Here is a 17,449-nt window from a genome sequence, read left to right on the forward strand (position 1 = left end):
CTTGAAAGAAAAGAATTAGTTGTGAACTGATGTGTTCATAACTGTATTACTTCACTTTTTTATGCTCTGAAATAGGAATTTATTGGATATGAAACACTTTTGTTATAATCTTTACGGAAAAGGAAATCATATACACTGCCCCTAAGCTCTAAATGCATTATTTCCTCAAATCAATTAAAAAATTAATTAGTTTAGCTAATACTTTAGTAAGACAATAAGTTTACCCCAGTTATGCTCTCAAGTGAGCAGGGAATATATAACTTCAACAAATAATAAGGGCTGCTATTCAGATAGGGAAGAGAGAGGAAAAAAGGAAGAAGGAGCAATCTAGCCCAGAGGATGGGAGGAAATCTTGATTTGTAGCAGCAATATTTTGAGAACTTTTAACAAACTTCCATCCACCAACAAAATTTTATTACATAATATCAAAACACTCTTTTGAAAGGGGCAAGTAAACTTACTTTTCACCTGAGACAATATTTTAACATTCTCCCCAAATTTAAGTTATCCTCTGCAATATACATAAAAATTTGGGTAAAGCAATTTTGATAAAAGCTAATACTAATAATGATAATAATCTTTATAACAATAATTATATTCCTGAATCAAAAACCAAGCAACCTACTTCTATTTTTCCTAGGTAATTCAGACCATCAGTGCAGTGGATAGAGATGAATCTGTAGAAGATCATCATTTTTACTTTAATTTATCTGTGGAAGACACAAAGAACTCAAGTTTCATAATTATAGATAATGAAGGTAATGCCATTCACTCATAATGACTTTTGATCCTTTCTTTGAGAAATGTGCCTGATTTCAAAGGAAATTTTATAATGTTGCTTTTTATATGGTCCTTGTAATATGATAATGTTGAGAAATAGAGCAATAGTGGCAATGAAAATGGTAAACAAAACCCAAAGTCAAGTTCTGAAAATACTAACCCCATTTCTCACTGGATTTCTCTAAATTAGAAACACTTTTTCAAGTCATCAGTGGCTATAAGACCTTGCAAAAACTAAATGACCCTGCAAATACAATGGCAGTACTGACACAGTGGTCCCTTTCATGTCCTTGTAAAACTCAGACTTCAATCTATGTCTGGGGAAGAAAATGATATATACTTATAGTCATGTTAGCTTGATTGATTCACAGATATTTGGAGTCATTAATTAGAAGCTATAAATATATAAAATTGGTTTAAGATTATTCTCTTTCCTTCAAAATGAAATGATTATATCAATCCAAGGACACAGTGTTCCAAAGGATTCTGTGTGGAGAGACAGCATATCTTATCCTTCTATACAGAAGTGGATTGATTTTGCATAAAGCCACTCTGTTCTTTTTCCTTTCACTTCAGTAGAAGATTTTCTTGTCATCATATGGATCTGTTTTAATTTTACTTTGTATCTTAAAGATAAGAAACACTATAAGATTTATTACTCAAGCATCCATAGCCAAATACCTGGTTCGATCTAGGGGAGATCTTTTGTGGGAGGATAAACGCAGACATGTTCTCTCCTTTTTCTCCTTGTCAAATTTCTCAGTGAAAAAACCTCAAACTTAGGATAAAAAAATGCAAATATCAATATAAGAAATAAATTGTAGCTTAGGTTTGTTTATGTTAATATAAGTTACTGGGACAAATTAAGTTTATTAAAACAAAAATAATTTAGTTTAATGTTTATAATTAAAAGTAATCTGACAAAATATGTATGGAAAAATGTAAACTCTCTTAATTTTTTTTAAACTCTCTTATCTTTTCAATCTGTCTAGTAAATATAATCACAAGTTTTATAGGTTCCAAAGCATGATGGACGATTTGTTTTAAAAAGATGATTTAGGAAAAGTGGTTAACAGGCACGCATTTTGAAACTTCATTTATTTGTGTTTTACTCTTTCTGTCTTCTAAGTTTTGATTGCTACAGAAAATTTGGGAAGCTATAACAACACACACAAAAAAAAATACGAAAATAAGGACTCTGGCACAAGAAATTGCACTAAAAAGTTACTTAGAATATTTTGGGATTCAGGGGAAAACAACTTCAAATGTGTCATATATTGTTCATCTTTGTTGATTTTTTTAAATGTTCTTCCTATATGAGTGAGGGGTACTAAGGTTTAGCTGTTATCTGAATTTTAAATAGAAAATGGGTTAATAATGTCAAAGTAAAATGAAACATCCCAATAGAATTTTTCCTACCAAGTAAATCTCATTAGTAAATACATGATTTGAGATCACTTGCTGTGATATTGGTGGATGACAGAAAGTCTTGTGTATTTATGGTATTTGTGAAAAGAATGAGATTCTATTAGAAAAAGCATGTGTCATCGGTAAATAATCCAAATGAAATTCATACTGTCATCATAAATTTAATATCAGTAGCTTCTATAAAATATTGAGATCTGATTACAAAGCTGTTTTCTATGCTCTACTTTCTGTTTTCTACCTTTATCAAAGGCGTTTTGGAACGGACTCATGTATTCATCTAATTATGTAATTAGGGTTAGGGCAATGCCAAACCAATAGAGAGTTTTTGAGTGGATCTTTTATCTTTTTATCAGAAATGTCTTTATTATTTAACCTTACTGGATATATTTATACTATTGCCTCTTGTACATATGAGTTTCATTTATAATATTGAAAAATTATGCACATGGATTTTTGTTTTAGATAACACAGCTGTAATTTTGACTAATAGAACTGGTTTTAGCCTTCAAGAAGAGCCTGTCTTCTACATATCTGTCCTAATTGCGGACAATGGAATCCCATCACTTACAAGCACAAACACCCTTACCATACACATTTGTGACTGTGATGACTATGGCAGTACACAGACCTGCAGGGACAAGGACCTTTTGCTTTCCATGGGATTCAGAACAGAAGTCATACTTGCAATTTTGATAAGCATTATGATAATATTTGGTAAGTAGTACCGAACTGAACCTAACTACATTTACTGAAAATAATGTGATAAATATAAAAAATGTCAATTCCATTATCACAGCATGGAATGGGTTTTGCATGTGTGTGTGTTTAATTGCTCTTCTGAATGTGTTGCAATTCTTGAACCAGTGGAGTGAATGAAAAGTAGAGTGATCACGCATTTCAAGATGAAAATCAATGATCCTTGAATTCTGAATGTGTCAGCATGTGTGTGTATATTTGTTTAGGAATGTTTTTGACACTGCATTGCAGCATATGCAGTTATATAACAACTAGTAATTAATAATAATAATAATAATAGCCTCTGTGGAGTGCTCATGACACTCCAGGATACTGTCTTGAGTGTTTACATGCAATATGCGATTTGATACAATAATCTTATGGAGTGGTAACTACTATCGCCTGCATTGTTAGAATGAAGAAAGTGAAACTCAAATAATTAAGTGCTCTACATAGGGTCATGCAGCTGGTACATGATGTATTAAATTTCTGTAACTGTACAACAGTCTAATCAACCCTATGCTGCAACTCACTAGAGTCCTAGGACCACTACGGAAGTTAACAGTCTGGAGGAATGCAAATGGAGGGTTTTTACTTGATCAAAGTGCTAACCACAAGGGAAATTTAAGTAAAATTGCTGTTTTTAAAAAAGATTTTACTTATTCATTTATTTATTTATTTTAGAGAGAGGGAGTGCAAGAGAGGGGCCAGGGGCAGAGGGAGAGGGAGAAAACCTCAACCAGGCTCAGCACTGAGCACCTTTGGAGAAGGGCTGGATTTCACAGCTCTGAGATCATGACCTGAGCCAAATCAAGAGTTGACTGCTTAACACATGGAGCCACCGAGGAGCCCCAGGCTTCGTTTTTGCTTATTTGTTGTTGTTTTCACAGGCAAATGTTATACTCATTTTACGGATGAGGCCAATGAACCCCAAAATGTTTTAGTCAGGCTTCCAAGACTACAAATAATTCATTTAGCATAACCTTTTCTCTTTATTTAACATACTAGTGTATACAATCCCATCACTTACAAGCCTCCTTACCTTCCCTTATAAGGGAACCCTATCTTGCTTGCCTTGTAACTTCATGTCAAAAGTCAACACAACTCTATTGAGTTTTCTCAGCCACTGTTTCTATAATCCCAAACTCATGCTCAAAATGGCATACATTTTTCAAGGATTGCTTTGCCTTCACTCTCATCTTTCTCAAAGCTTCAAAAGTCATGCATTCCTCTTTACTATCCGAATTACCATTCTTTCCTACCCAGCCTCAGTTTTTAAGATGATTTTTTCATGGCTTTTGATCATAAAAGAGAATATAGAGCTGCATAGCTGGGTATCAGAATCAAGTGCAGTAAAAGCAGTGTAGTGTTTGGAGGATGACAAGTACTGATTTACTAATAAGTACAGACCTAAACCAAGTCCAAAAACCCTATGAGTAAACCAAGGACAGCTTCACAGTCAAGGGCAGTAATAAGATTTAGAGGGTGGAAAGTGTGGCTCGGCTGATAGTTTTCTTTGAAAGTGTCATGAATACTCTCTCCAATTCATAGATTGAAAAAATTATTTATTAGCTCCCTTTCTATATCAACCATATATCTGAGCTGAGTTTCACAGTACCTGGATTCAAACACAATGACCTTATTTCAAGAACACTAGTTCAATTTTTTAAAGATAAGATTTATACAAAACATTGCCTAATGCATTTCTCTATATGATAATATTAATAACATCACTTCATGTCTCAGTTTCAGTTCCTATAGATTAAATTCGTTCCAAGGCTATGAAAGGGTTGGCTGTTCTTGATACAGACACACACACACACACACACACACACACACAATTTTTTCAAAAAATGGGGAGGAGTGCTTTGAAATCATTCTATTTCTATGTGGTATTAAAATTATCTTATGTAATGAATATTGTTTGTGGGCATACCAGTGTTATGATTTTAAAAAAAATGATGGTTTAGGCTTTCTGAAATTAATGTGGTATCACTGTGCACAGGTTCTAAACCAACTGTGTGGTGGCATATACTTGGTAGTCAATAAATATTAACTTAGAAAATAATTTGCCTCAGTGGGGAATTTCAAACTGCTCTGTTGTGCTTAACTTCTCTTAACAGGGATTATTGGTTACTAACATTGACAAATGCATATGGATTGGAAAATTCTCCCTTATGCTCCTCTTCTTTTTGTTTTCAATATGTAAAAAATAAAATTTTAAATTATCATCACAAAACAGTTCACTCTATTTTTATGATGTTTGTCTACTCTAAATCATCAGGCAGAAAGATTGCTATACTGCCTTGTCATTCTGCATGATCCTTTTGTAAATTTTCAATAGCCAATATTGTAATTAAGTTTTGGAGAGTTAAAAGTTATACAGGATATTCCACTGTGCCGGGGATGATGCCCCCAACCCCTGCATTGTTTAAGGGTGGACAGTATGTTTTCTTTTTTTCTTAAAATCATAAAATCTAAGCTCATGTCTTGAGCTTTTAACAAAAGCAAGGATTGTAAGGTTTGTTATAAGTAATATACAACATCTATAAATATAAACTTATATTAATATATTATGCTGTATTTATTATATTATGTTAACTCATACTCTCATATGCTTTCTTTGTCAGGGTTTATTTTTTTGATCCTGGGTCTGAAACAGCGAAGGAAGCCAACTCTATTTCCTGAGAAAGGTGAAGATTTCCGAGAGAATATATTCAGATACGATGATGAAGGAGGAGGAGAAGAAGATACAGAGGCCTTTGATATTGTCCAGCTGAGGAGTAGCACCATCATGCGGGAACGCAAGACACGGAAAACTGCTGCAGCAGAGATCAGGAGCCTGTACAGGCAATCTTTACAGGTTGGCCCAGACAGTGCCATCTTCCGGAAATTCATTCTAGAGAAGCTGGAAGAAGCTAATACTGATCCTTGTGCCCCTCCTTTTGACTCCCTCCAAACCTACGCTTTTGAGGGAACAGGGTCATTAGCTGGATCCCTGAGCTCCTTAGGATCCGCAGTCTCTGATCAGGATGAAAATTATGATTACCTTAATGAATTGGGACCTCGCTTCAAAAGATTAGCATGCATGTTCGGTTCTGCTATGCAGTCAAATAATTAGGGCTTTTTTATTAGTAAAATTTAAAAAAATGCTAATATGTTTGGGCAAACTGGTAGTCTCTTGGTAAAGAGTTGTGTACTCCAGTTCTTGGGGTGGGGGTGAGGTGGATTATAGCATCTTCTGATTTCCTTGAAGTAAATGCCCCTTGTTTATTGCAAGCTACCCACATGTTGTCCCTGAGCGCAGGCGTGGAAGGATGCTAACAACCAGCTCTCCTGTGCCAGTGCAGGCCAACTCTGACATGTAGCAAATAGTCCTCTAGCACTTTTTTTGCTACCATTCAATACAAATTCTCTGAACTTTTGAATTTTTCGTGTGAGAAAGGCCCTGAACTAAATCAACTTAATATTATTTCATTTAGCCATTTTTTAAAAATCTTACAAAGTGAGAGGAAAGTGTTTATGTGTTTTAAGTTCCTGATTCTATATGGAGATACACATCTAGGAAAATCTGGGTGATTCTATAAAACTTTTAAAAGCTGTTTTTTTATGAATAAGCAAGTTTCTGATTCAGATTCTATGATTCATAGTCGTTTGATATTTTAAAATCATTGTCAAGACCATACTTGAAAACTGATTTCAAATTTAGATACATACTTGGTATGTGTTAATTAATCAAAGATACAGTGTAGATTTGTATTGTCTTTGATCTTACAGATTTGTATAAAAAGGGAGTATGAAAATATGTCTGGGAGTGTTTTATGTTATTTTTTTATGTAACCAGAGTATATCTTCATCATTACAATGCAATAGCGAAATACGTGTCAAGGTTTACTCGACATTAAATTTAAACTTTATGATAATCATGGAAAGCATGAAAAATTTTAAGTAAATTTTTATTGCCACTAAAAATGATAGCAATAAATGAAATAAGTATTTGATTCAAAGTTGAATTAATATTCATCCAAAATATTATGATCAACCATACTGATTCTTACCACACATAGAATAAAACATAAAATTCTCAGCATTTGTATTTTATTAAGAGCTTAGACTATAACTGATTCTTTACTGTCATTTTTTTTTATGATGGGTTATAAAATTAGGTGCAATAGTTCCTTTTATTGTAGCATTATGAAGGAAGTATGCTAAGCTCCTGGACATGGTAAAATCCATGATAACATCCACATAACAAGCTTTATGATAACATCAGATAATAAGATAATAAAACACTTTAATTTTAATCAACATCTTAAGAATGATCTTTATTATTCTATCCAAATCAAAAAGGAATTCAAAATTCATAGGTTGAATGGAAAGAAAATGGTGAATACAATGTTCTCAGAATTGTTTTATATGTTCATTTCTTATTAGCAGCATGTGAAAATGAGCTGAACCAAATTGATCGTATAGGCTTAGATAAAATATTTTTAATAATTTTTATTTGAATAGCTACAGCATTTTTTCCCCTCTGTACTTTGAAACATAAATACCACATGTAATAGAAGAGAGGCTTTCCATCAATATCAATTCAGGTACCATTTTGTTGGCAACATAGGTATCATCACTTCACAACAGCCCAAGACTAGAAATACAACGATTTAGGAGGCTATTAAAAGTTGATGAGAAGTCATAAGCTGTAGAAAATCCTATGCATTCATACCATCATTTACTTAGGGAAGAGTAAGAATACTAAACCAAACAAATTGTTAAAAGAGAAACACTTGACAATAAAATAAAAAATGTATGAATTGAGAGAATATCTATCACATCGACATAAAATTGAGAGTATAATTAGATATATTTCAGGAATTATTCCATAAAGGTTTATTCCCTGTATTTAAAAGATAGTGCTGTGAAATCTTGGTTGAAGAATTGGAAAGTATGATAAACAACAGATAAATCAATCCATGGAAAATAAATGAAAAAAACAGAAATAGGGTCTTCTGAGGACCTAGTAGGTTCTGTCATGAATGAAAGCCTATGAACAACTTATCAATTTGGATAGACACTTTAAAAAATGCACATCTGCATCAGTGGGGTTTCAGGTTGGAGTCCAGTGACACTAAGCAGATGTGTTAAATTCTGATAGGATTGTTAATCATAGGTACATAGGAAAAGAACATAGTGGTTGCATATCTATTTGCTAGTCTAAAAAGTGTCCTTTTAAACTATATAAAAAATAGTATCTGAGTTTTGTATAGAAGATGCAATTTCATAAAAATCATACTTGGTTATATTTCAATAACATTTGACCTTTTTGTAGTCGCTTGGGTGTTACAAGAATGCAGCTATATCCTAAGCTAAAAGCATGACATTAAGATCTCATTTTTGTCAATTTTAATAAAGGCTAAATCAATGCAGATATTTATGAAAATAGCACAGCTTCATATTAACACCTGCAGTGCTTAAATATTACCCTTAGTTAATTCGCAGGTTTGTGTGTAAGTCTGGGATTACTAATGGTTGAAATAAGAAAATACTTCAAGTCCTTTAGAGGGATCAGAAACTGCTAGTGATAATAGGTGTTCATCAAGCACCTGTGCTTGAGCCTACCAGCCCTGAGTGTGAATTAGTGCACTATTGTTCGAGTACCTGTGTGAACTCTGTCAAACTGTCTACTCTTTGTAGATCTGAGTTTCTAATCTGTAAGACAAGGTCCAGGGTACCTAATTCACATGGTTGCAGTGATGAATTAGTCAAACAAGAAGCACAAGCAGTGCCTGATTCAATAAAGAATTACATGACGATGGCTGATGTTATTCCGCTGGAACATGCAGACTCCTTTTCCTTCTAGTCCCAAGTGATCTCCACGGCTTCACAGCATGTTTGTCATGCAAATCAACTTTCTGACCTGACATAGAAGGCCATGTAGTAATCTGCCTTGCTCATTTCTGCATTCTTAACTCTTCCAGCCTCATGTTCCAAGCCGGAAACAATCTGCCCCCAAACATTTCTCTTTTTCATTCCCTCACTTCATTCATGTCTGCGATCAACTGTGATTTCCTCAAGAAGGCCTATCTGATCACTGTCTTACACTGTGGCCCTAGCTCTGCCTGGCTTGTATTCAAATCCCTTAGCCACCTGGCATTACAACGTATATGTGCTTTTTTTTTTTTTTTTTTGTGCATCTTTATCACTTATTAGAATGTAAACCCCAATGGGCAAGGAATCATCTCTCTTGTTCACTTGTTCTTGTCTAAGATTGTTTGTACCACATTAAGTGGACCAATAAATATTCCTTAATGTAACAATGAATCCCAATCTATTTTACCTGGTCGTGTATAGAAGAAGCCATATTGAGTTTGGTTAAATAATCATATGGAATTAATATATTTTTCAAAATAGGTCATTGCTGGGTAGTTCTCGGGTACAATAAGATTTTCAAAATATATCTAGTAATTATAGAGTTTGGTATTCTTACTAATTATAGAGTTTGGACATACTGGTATTATCCCCAGGGGTGAAAAAAGGTAATGACTTTAAACTATTCCATCAAAAGAGGTCCTATGGTAAATACTGTAGAAATTCACATGTGAAAAAGTTCCCAGGAAGTGTGATGAGTATGAAAACATGTGCAATGCATGAGAATTCCACTTCCTGTTTATAACACAAAACTTGGTAACAAATGCATTGTTAGATTTACAAGGCTACGCGAAACCTACAAACCACACTTACACAAGTAAATTCATGTTCTTTTTTAATGACGTAAGAGGACATTAGATAGCAAATACACTAATGGCTGGGAGACAAATTAGAGAATTAAATGGAGGAAAGGAATATGTGTTTTTTTATATATATTTCTGATTATGTCTGCTTATCTATCTATGTATCTATTGGGATAAATTGTGATTTCTTGGAGGAAGGGAGACTAGCACCTCAATCGCACAGCAGATCCTTAGGACCTGTTAAAATGTGTTGGTACCTTCTTTCTTCTTTTCCTAGAGAACTCTGATGATGGGAAGCTGAAGAACTGGTCTGAAATGGTGGACAGACAGAGAGGGCAGGAGCTGGACCAAATGCAGCTCGTAGCTGTTGACAAGGCAAAGCTGCATGAGTTTCCCATAGATTAAGGAGGTTGCTGCTATAGAAATTTTGCACAGAGGGAAAAAACTGAAAGGGAGCTTAAACTAGTCATCCAAAGAATATGTCACAGAGGCTAAGGAAAAATAGAGACCTCAAGTCCTTAATGTGTCTCCAGATACCCTCTCCATTAGCCCACAATAGAGCGCCAGCAGTCAGATGCCTGACATCTCAGAGGACTCTAGCTGTGGGATTATGGAAGTGCCAGATATGTTTATTGTGCCCCTTACCTCCGTCTTCAGACACTAGAGGTCCAGAAACAGCAGAATAAGTGGGAAAGAGTGAGAGAGAGAGCCTTACATTGGATGTAAGGAAAAAGGATTTTAAAAAGTGTTTTTGACACTGACCAGAAGCTGTGCAAACTGTCTGGGACTTGGCCAAGGTGTGCATCAGAAAGATCAATGCAAATGTGTATGAAAACTGAATACTATAAAACATTTTCATGATATTTCTTTCAATTTCAAATGAGTCAATAACCTGGATACATTAATATGTCAATTCAATTTGGAATTCCATATATTTTAAATGATTCAAAAATCAATTCTCGTCTAAAACCAGAAGCAAAATACAAAAAAAGTAAATGTAATTGATCATGTTCTTAAAACACTTGTGAGCACATGAAAACAGCTTACACAGTTTTATTTCACGTCATTCTTTTGTGCTTATTCATGTTCATATTTAAAATGTGATATGTTCTATTTAAAATGTGATAGTTCTGCAGTGCTAAGTGATTTATCTCAGCTCCGCATTAGGCTGAACATTGAAAATACCTCATATTCATGCTTACATAGAGGTACAAATCTAGGACGTTTTGTCTAGAAAAGGAAGCTGATATAAGTATTTACATGTTTCCATAATATTATCACCTCACTTACATGCTAGTGAGAATAAGGGGCCTATGAAGTACATTTTTAATTGTTTTCCAGTTGCTAACATTTCTTTGTTGTGTAAACTTTGGTGAATAATTTAAAATGTTCTTTTTCAGTACTTTAATTTGTACAATGGGGTATTAAAAATAATCAGACTCTCATAAGAAAGTTAACTAAAATAATATATATGAAGAATTGATTATTCTCTAACATACAGAATGCATGACATTTTATCTGTTATTATTAACAAAACATTTATTGTGATATTAAGTTTATCTTTAGAAATGCTCATAGACCAAGCTCATTACTCTACAATTAACATGGACAAGAAGAAAATGAATTAATGCAGGACAATAATTAGCTGGCTGTTACTTACCGTCTCCCCACCTTGACCCTTCCAGGGTAATGTTCCATTATTACCAAAGGAAAAAATTAATTGCTCAAGTAATGCATTATGTATGAGATGTTCTGATTGAAAGTCATCTCCCTATGACATTTATTTGGGGGGAAAACTCTCTTAAGTAATAACCACAGATCAGGGCAATTTTTTCTAGGTATGGATATCTTAGGGGAAAAAAAAACTATCAAAAAAGAAAAAGGTTTGTTTACTTGGTCACTAATACACAAATTAATTTATTTCTCTATTAGATTTACATGGAAGAAATAAAAGAAATATGCTAACAGCTCCAAAAGAAAGCTTTCAAACCTGTGGTTAATAACGTCTAAAGTTATTAATTTTATATTATAAAGTTCTAATTTTATATTAGGAGTTTAAAATTAAATTACAAAGCAGATTGTTCTCATCACCTCTGACAATACAAAATGAAACTCTGCACTCTTGGCTTTTACCTACGTTGGCCTATCCTCCTCTTTTTAAAAAACAAAAATTAAGAACCCATTACCATATGTTCTCTGTTGAGTAAATTTTTATAATCTTTCCCTTTCTTTTATCCAATCATAAGGCTCGGGCAAGTTCTAAGCAGTTGTCCAGCTCATACTGACACCTCAGTTTCCAGACACTTCTTTCTTACTCCAGATGACCTCTACATCATTCTGGGAGCTTCCTCTGCAGTACTAATTATCTAATTTTAACTTTCATTAAAATTTAACACATACTTGAACTTGACATATTCAATTCACATAGAATTTCACCTGATTTTTAAAAAACAGTTTAAGTTTTACTAAGTGTATGAATTAAGTCAGAAGTGAATAAATCAGACAGTATATTCATCCATAGCAACTTATCATTATCACACATTGATTAATAGTAACATGGTTTTTAAGAACAAAAATGTCTTCTTTATAAAATATTCTCTACAATCATGATACTTTATTTTTATACAAATACCTGAAAATGAAATCTATACCAAGACACAGGCTAAGAAAAATTGTGAACTGTAAAGATTCTAAATATTTCTCCCATTAAGGTCACTTATTCTCAATAAGTAAATGAACAAATATTGAAGGTAATAATCCAATAATAAGAAGATAATAAACCAATAATCCATGTTTCCACTTACTGAGGTTAAAAGCAAAGCGAAGGTTCCCTTTGGTTCCCAGAAATTCATGGTATAAAATGAACATATTGGCAACCACATTAATCACCCAATCATTTACACATCTGAATTGTGGCTGATTTCTTTTTGAACTTCCTACCAAAATATTGAAAGGTGGTATTGATTTTTAAGGTGGTGGACATAGAATAACAAAAGTCAATTTAGTAATATGCATTTTTTTTCTTTTTTTTTTAGTAATATGCATTTTTAACTTGAAATTCCTTATTTAAAAATGTCTTCTGGTCAAACTAGGGTCAAATCACACAAATCTTTAAAATAATAAACCCAGCGAGGATGAAGAAAGAAAGAGGAAATAAATCAGGAGCCAGGGATCTGGATCCATTTTAAAAGGGCAATTGTGCTTAACTGACTGCTTTCCATGCTCTCTTTCTACTTTTCTTGGTGAAAACTAGTAAATTGAAATCCTTTTTCTATAGTATTTTAGAGAAAAATATTAAAACCTAGAGTCATAAATGTATTCCTTCCTAGGCAATCAAAATGCATTGTTCCTACTGCTAAACTGAGGTTTGACTCTTGGCAAAGGCAAGACTGACAAGTCATAGGCCACCATACTCCCACACAAGACACTGGACCAAATGTGCCACACTCTTTCCTCCACCCTAGTGCCTCTGGCTCTGTCCCTAAGGGCTGATTTCCAAAGTTCCTGCCATTGCCCAAGGAGGGAAAGTTCTGAGCAATAAAATTTCTTAAATAAATTGGAAAAAAAAAAAAAAGAGCCCCACATCAGGTTCCCTGCATGGAGCCTGCTTCTCTCTCTGCCTATGTCTCTGCCTCTCTCTCCCTCTCTCTCTCTCTGTGTCTCTCATGAATAAATAAATAAAATCTTAAAAAAAAAAAAAAAGCCGACCTGCTTCCACTGCTAACTCACTTTATTATGGAAAGACCAAGGAGACGTAGAGGGGACATTAAAAACAAAAAATAAACAAAACAAAACAAACAAACAAACAAAAAACCTCCAGCGAGAGGTGCGTTCTACCCACTTTTACTTAGATGGAAGACTGCCCTTCTGTATTTTGTGCCATGGCAGATATTACCATTATCAGCTCCAAGTGAGGAATATAATGGAAAATGTATAAGAGAGTAGCATCAACTGACACAGAATTGCATACTACATTAAAATCCTAAATTTCTTATGGTTTCTAAGTATGTTTTCTTTTTTTTTTTTAAAGATTTTATTTATTTATTTATGAGAGACACAGAGAGAGAGAGAGGCAGAGACACAGGCAGAGGGAGAAGCAGGCTCCATGCAGGGAGCCCAACACGGGACTCGATCCTGGGTCTCCAGGATCAGGCCCTGGGCTGAAGGCGGGGCTAAATCACTGAGCCACCTGGGCTGCCCCAAGTTTGTTTTCTTATTGGTTTGCAACATTAATAAAAATTGATAGATTTAGTGAAATAGGGATAACTTGAACTGAAAATCATAGCTTAGACTTTTATGAGTGAATCATTCTAGAGTATTTAACATTCCAGATTGCAAAAGAGTTTCTGCCCTTGTAAATCATTTGCTACTTTATAACGTGTTCTCTTTTCTAATTAAACTGATTGCACAACACTGGGGGAACCTTGGGATTTGAACTCAAAGAGTATTATGGAGGCAGAGCTATTCATTTCCAAGCTGGTTCTCACTTTGTCACATGCCAAACTATTCTAAAAGCCAAGTGCTACTTTCTATGGCATGTCTGCTACTCCCTACGGCAGATTTCAGCCCCAAATTTTCCCTTCCCTAATCACTTCCATTTATTTTTATACTGTATATAACATTAAGTAAATCAGAGTATTCCATTATGACCTCTAATTGCTTTTCTGAAAGGTAGGCTTCTTAAATGTATTAAATATGTTAAACATGGCAACAGTCCCGCTGAGAGACATAGGGATCTCAACAACATCATCACCTTTATAAAGCAATTGAAGATGCTTCTCTTTTTCCAGGCAGTTCTTTAATTCAAGTAGAAATGATCTGAGATGTGGCTTTTATAATTAGCCTTTGCCTTAAGACATTGCCCCAGAAGAGAAAAGATTAGAATAATAATGAATTTTTAAATAACATACCTACACTGCTTTGCATTAATAATAGAAGAGTCAACGGATATCGGTTTGAAATACTCAAGTATTTAGTAGAAACCCTTTGGGGAAATAAAGTATATGGTTAGCACTGTTAATCTTTTCAAAAGTTAAATCTCACACAGTTAAACCACTGTTAAACTGCATGTAAGTCAATATATCCCTAAAGTGACCCTCAACTAAAAATAACAAGAGGTGAAAATGCAAATTTTAGAAGATACTTTACTACCTAAGCAATTACTTTTATCAAAAGATCCACTTGAAGAATATCATTAAATATCTTTAAAATATGGTATCTATACGATTCCTATATAATTTCATGTTTAGGATAAATTGGTTCTAGTATACTAAGTGACATATACGTACACATACACATGCAAAAATACTACACTGAGCTGTGCAATATAAAACACTGTTATATACATATAATAAAGTGCAGAAGTCACACCATAAGATAGTGAGAATCACTCTGCTGTATTCTCATTCTAGTTTCTTTCTAATGACACAAAGCCATCCCACCTATTCAACTTCCATTTTTAATCTCAAATAGCAAATATTTGAGTGTCCATTACACAGCAAGCATTTTAGCAAATGCTGAGAAAATCACGGAGAGGGTTGCCTGGGTGGCTCAGTCAGTTAAGCATCTGCCTTCAGCTCAGGTCATGATCTCAGAAACCTGGGATCGAGCCCCACACTGGGCTCCCTGCTCAGTTGAGAGCCTGCTTCTCCCTCTCCTTTCCCCTCACTCATTGTCTCTGTCATAAATAAATACAATCTTAATTAAAAAAAATAAAATCAAGGAGAATAACACAAGGTCTCTTAACACTAAAAACATATTCTAAAAGGAGACACATGCACAGCAGTACATTTATCACAATCCAGAAACTATTGGAAGTAAATATAAAGTGGGTTGGGAACATGGTGGAGGTGATATTTGAGCCTCAATTTGAAAAAGATTGATGAGGATATCGACATTCACACAATCTTTGCAGACACTGTACCATACCTCTTACACATGTACCTCCCATGCAGTGGAATTTTTTTGGATGTTAGAACTTTCTTGGGACACCCTGCTCCGTTTGTCAGTACATAGGAGTTACCTCAAAGCTAGGCTTGCACCAAAGACACAGTAGTGAATAGCAGTCATGTTGCAAAGGCAGACACTAGGTAGGGAGCTTAATCCTGCTGTAGAAAGCACTGTATTGCACAACTCAAGGGGTGCCATTCATTTTTCAGTCGGTATTGGATAGTGTTTGTTTTATGAGGCAACTCTGGCCACAAATGTCATCCTCTCAAAAAATTTTTGAATATTTTTAAAAAATAATTTTAGATTTACTGAAAAGTTGTGATGACAGTATAGTCTTCCCATAAAACACATATCCAGGTCCCCCGAGTATTAACATTTTACATGAGGGCAGCACATTTATTGTATTTATATATTATATTTATATATTTATAATAATAAAGATATAATATTTATAATAATATATAATATTTATATAATATTTATATAATATTTATTATAATTAATGAACAAATAATGATATATCATTACTAAAACTCAAAATTTGTTTGAATTTCCTTAAATTTTACCTGATGTCTCTTTTGTTCCTATCCAGGGTACTTACCACTTTGTTTTCACACACCTTAGGCTCCTCTTATCTGCTGTCTCAAGGCTTTCATTGTTTTTAAAGACCTTGACTGTTTTGAGTGGCTCTAGTTATGTATTTTGTAGAATATCCCTCTATTGGATTTTGACTAGTGCTTTCCTAGTGGTCAGACAGGGGTTATGGGCTTTGAGGAGGAATACCACTGAGGTAAATTGCTATTTTCATGGTATGGTAAATCAAGGGTACCTACTGTCAGCATGGCTTATTGCTGCTAACATCCACCTGGATTATCTGGTTGGGTATTTGTCAGTTTTTTTCCACTCTAAAGTTACTCTTTTTTCCTCCCTTTCCATACTATGCTTTTTGGAAGGAAGTACCTATGTGTAGCCCACACCTAGAACATGGAAAATTATGCATCCCCTCACCCCCTCACTGAGGACAGAGAAAGTGTGTAATTTTCAGGATGTTTTTAATGAAATGTGTGTCTATTCTCCCAATGGATTTACTTATTTGTTCATTTATTTTTTTGTTCATTTATTTATATCACTGTGTCCTTACGGATATTTTTGTTCTATTTTGGGTTATATTACAATATTACTATATTTTGTTGCTCAAATTGTTTCAACTTTGGTCATTGGGAGTTCTTATGTTTGGCTTTTGTGTCCTTATTACACATCCCTCTGTATGTGTGTGTGTGTGTGTGTGTGTGTGTGTGTAGCACTCCCTCACTTTCTAGCGCTACAACATGCTCTGGTCCTGTCTTGTATATTCTTTGCTCCACTCCCAGAAGCAGCCATTTCTCCAAATATCCATGGTGAATTTTACTGGAGAATGATGTTGGAAACCAAGATTTGGGAAATGGGTGTTGTTATTGCTGCTGAGATGCTATCTCTTTCCTAATAGGCCTTTTCAGGTGACAGAGCAAGGAAATATATTTGCGTTTCTACTGTTACTTGCATATACATATATCTTGATCATATCATAAATATTTCCATACATTACTATCTGCATATGCATCAATCAAAATATGAGTTTATACTCATGTTTCCAACACTGATCCTCTAGCTCATGGATCATTCTAGCCTTCTACACTTTATTATATCTAAACTATGCTCCAGCAATAAGAAAACTAGCTTCTCAAACCTATTTATATAGTTAATTATTCAATTCTATATACATTTACAGCAGTGTCAAGATTGTGAGCCAGTTTCCTCTTTGAGGCAAAACTTTATACCCTAGATTAAAG

The 17,449-nt window shown here is 34.2% G+C and overlaps 1 protein-coding gene across 2 annotated transcripts in view; it reads left to right on the forward strand.

Moving 5' to 3' along the window:
- CDH19 (cadherin 19) overlaps positions 1-9,261 on the forward strand; it is a 94,507-nt gene extending 85,246 nt beyond the window's left edge. For both annotated transcript variants that reach the window (XM_038525832.1, XM_038525831.1), the window contains exons 10-12: positions 641-758; positions 2,671-2,922; positions 5,574-9,261. In XM_038525832.1, the coding sequence (XP_038381760.1) occupies positions 641-758; positions 2,671-2,922; positions 5,574-6,064 (861 nt within the window). In that variant the 3' untranslated portion in view covers positions 6,065-9,261. The remainder of the gene's footprint in view (positions 1-640; positions 759-2,670; positions 2,923-5,573) is intronic.
- Positions 9,262-17,449: the final 8,188 nt, after the last annotated feature.

Source organism: Canis lupus, chromosome 1 (genome assembly GCF_011100685.1).
Source record: "Canis lupus familiaris isolate Mischka breed German Shepherd chromosome 1, alternate assembly UU_Cfam_GSD_1.0, whole genome shotgun sequence".
NCBI lineage: Eukaryota > Metazoa > Chordata > Mammalia > Carnivora > Canidae > Canis > Canis lupus.